Source organism: Frankliniella occidentalis, unplaced genomic scaffold (assembly GCF_000697945.3).
Source record: "Frankliniella occidentalis isolate FOCC.00 unplaced genomic scaffold, Focc_3.1 Scaffold27, whole genome shotgun sequence".
Lineage (NCBI taxonomy): Eukaryota > Metazoa > Arthropoda > Insecta > Thysanoptera > Thripidae > Frankliniella > Frankliniella occidentalis.
Window position 1 is genome coordinate 905,968 of NW_026267157.1, and position 1,725 is coordinate 907,692.

The window sequence follows — 1,725 nt, forward strand, 5'->3', positions numbered from 1 at the left end:
CAGACCCTCCTTCCGCAGCCCAGATGAAGAGGGAAATCAGCGCGTTGACTCATCAACTCCGGGAAGCCCTGAACTCAAGAGAAGCCATCGAGAAGGAATACATCGCATCCGAAGCAGCGAAGAGAGCCCTTGAAGCCGCCGTTGGAAAAAGTACCAAAGTGGTGAGTGGAAAACTACCTGCCTTTTGGTCCGACAAACCAAGTGTGTGGTTCGCTCAGGCTGAGTCACATTTCGCGACTCAAAATATTTTGCAAGACGCTACAAAGTATCATTATGTTGTGGGTCAGCTAGATACAGCTACTGCTTCTGAAGTAGAGGACATTATCACTGGTCCTATGGGAGGCCGAACGTATGCAAATTTAAAAGAAAATCTAATTTCTCGGCTGTCCGATTCTGAGCAAAAACGCGTGCGTAAATTAATTTTAGAGGAAGAAATGGGCGATCGCAAGCCGTCACAGTTTCTACGTCACTTGCGTTCACTTGCTGGTTCTAGCGCTGCAGTGAGCGATGCACTGCTCTCTCAGATTTGGTTACAACGCTTACCTTCCACTGCCTCTGCAATTTTGTCATCCCACGCTAATTTGGATTTGAACGCACTTGCAACGATGGCGGACAAAATTGTAGAAGTGGCCCCTCCTCCCTCTGCCGCGGTCCTCGCTATCAAAAATAATCCGGCCCCAGAGGTGAACACGGTCCTGCTTGAAAAAATGGACAAGATGGAACGACTCATCGCTAGTCTCATGACGTCACCGGATCGCCGCGACGATAGGCAACCGCGCTCTCGTTCTCGCTCTCATTCGGGCTCTACTACGTCGCGTTCTCGCTCTCAAAATAATTTCCGAAGCAACAACAGCCCAGCGCGCGATGCTGAGTGTTGGTACCACTCGCGCTACGGTGACGACGCGCGCAAGTGCGTCGCTCCCTGCGCCTACAAGGGAAACGCCAACGGCAACCTGCCGTAGTTGGCGCGGCGGGTTGCCTATCTTCAGCACAGAGCCGTCTCGTGGTCACCGAGCAGACTACCAAGCAAGGTTTCTTAATTGACACGGGATCGGATCTCTGTTGCTACCCTCGCCGTCTGCTGCAGGGTAACCGACCCAAGCTTACCAACCACGTACTCAGTGCTGCCAACGGAAGTGACATCAAGACTTATGGACTTCTGAATTTGGCTCTCAATTTTGGTTTACGTCGTTCTTTTACATGGTCTTTCATCATTGCTGACGTTTGTATGCCTATAATTGGTAATGATTTTCTTGCCCACTATCATCTCCTGCCTGACTGCAAACTTCGAAGGCTCGTCGACGGCAAAACAGGCCTTCACGCCTCGGCCAGCGCTGCGAGCGCCTCTCAGCCCAGCGTAAAGGCCGTGAGTGACTCACAGCCCTACGCGGAGCTCCTAAACCAGTTCCCTGACGTCATTCGCCCTCCAGGTAAGGCCGCCGCGTCATCAAGCACAACACTGTGCACTTTATTCGCACGACGCCAGGCCCTCCAGTCTCCTGCAAGCCCCGCCGACTTGTTGGTGCCAAGCTGACCACCGCCAAGGCTGAGTTCGCCGCCATGCTGGATGACGGCTCAGCCCGGCCCTCTGACAGCAGCTGGTCCTCCAATCTGCACATGGTTCCGAAGAAAGGAGGATCAGGCACTCGTCCGTGTGGTGACTATCGCCATCTGAATTCCAGAACAATACCAGACTGCTATCCGGTAAGGCACATTCACGATTTT

At 52.9% G+C, this 1,725-nt stretch overlaps 1 protein-coding gene across 1 annotated transcript; it reads left to right on the forward strand.

Annotated features, from left to right (window-relative positions):
• The first annotated feature begins 6 nt into the window (after positions 1-6).
• Positions 7-974, forward strand: LOC127749042 (uncharacterized). The gene has a single exon (XM_052265499.1). It carries the CDS (start codon positions 24-26, stop codon positions 960-962), a length of 939 nt encoding a protein of 312 aa, XP_052121459.1. The 5' UTR covers positions 7-23; the 3' UTR covers positions 963-974.
• The last annotated feature ends 751 nt before the right edge of the window (positions 975-1,725 follow it).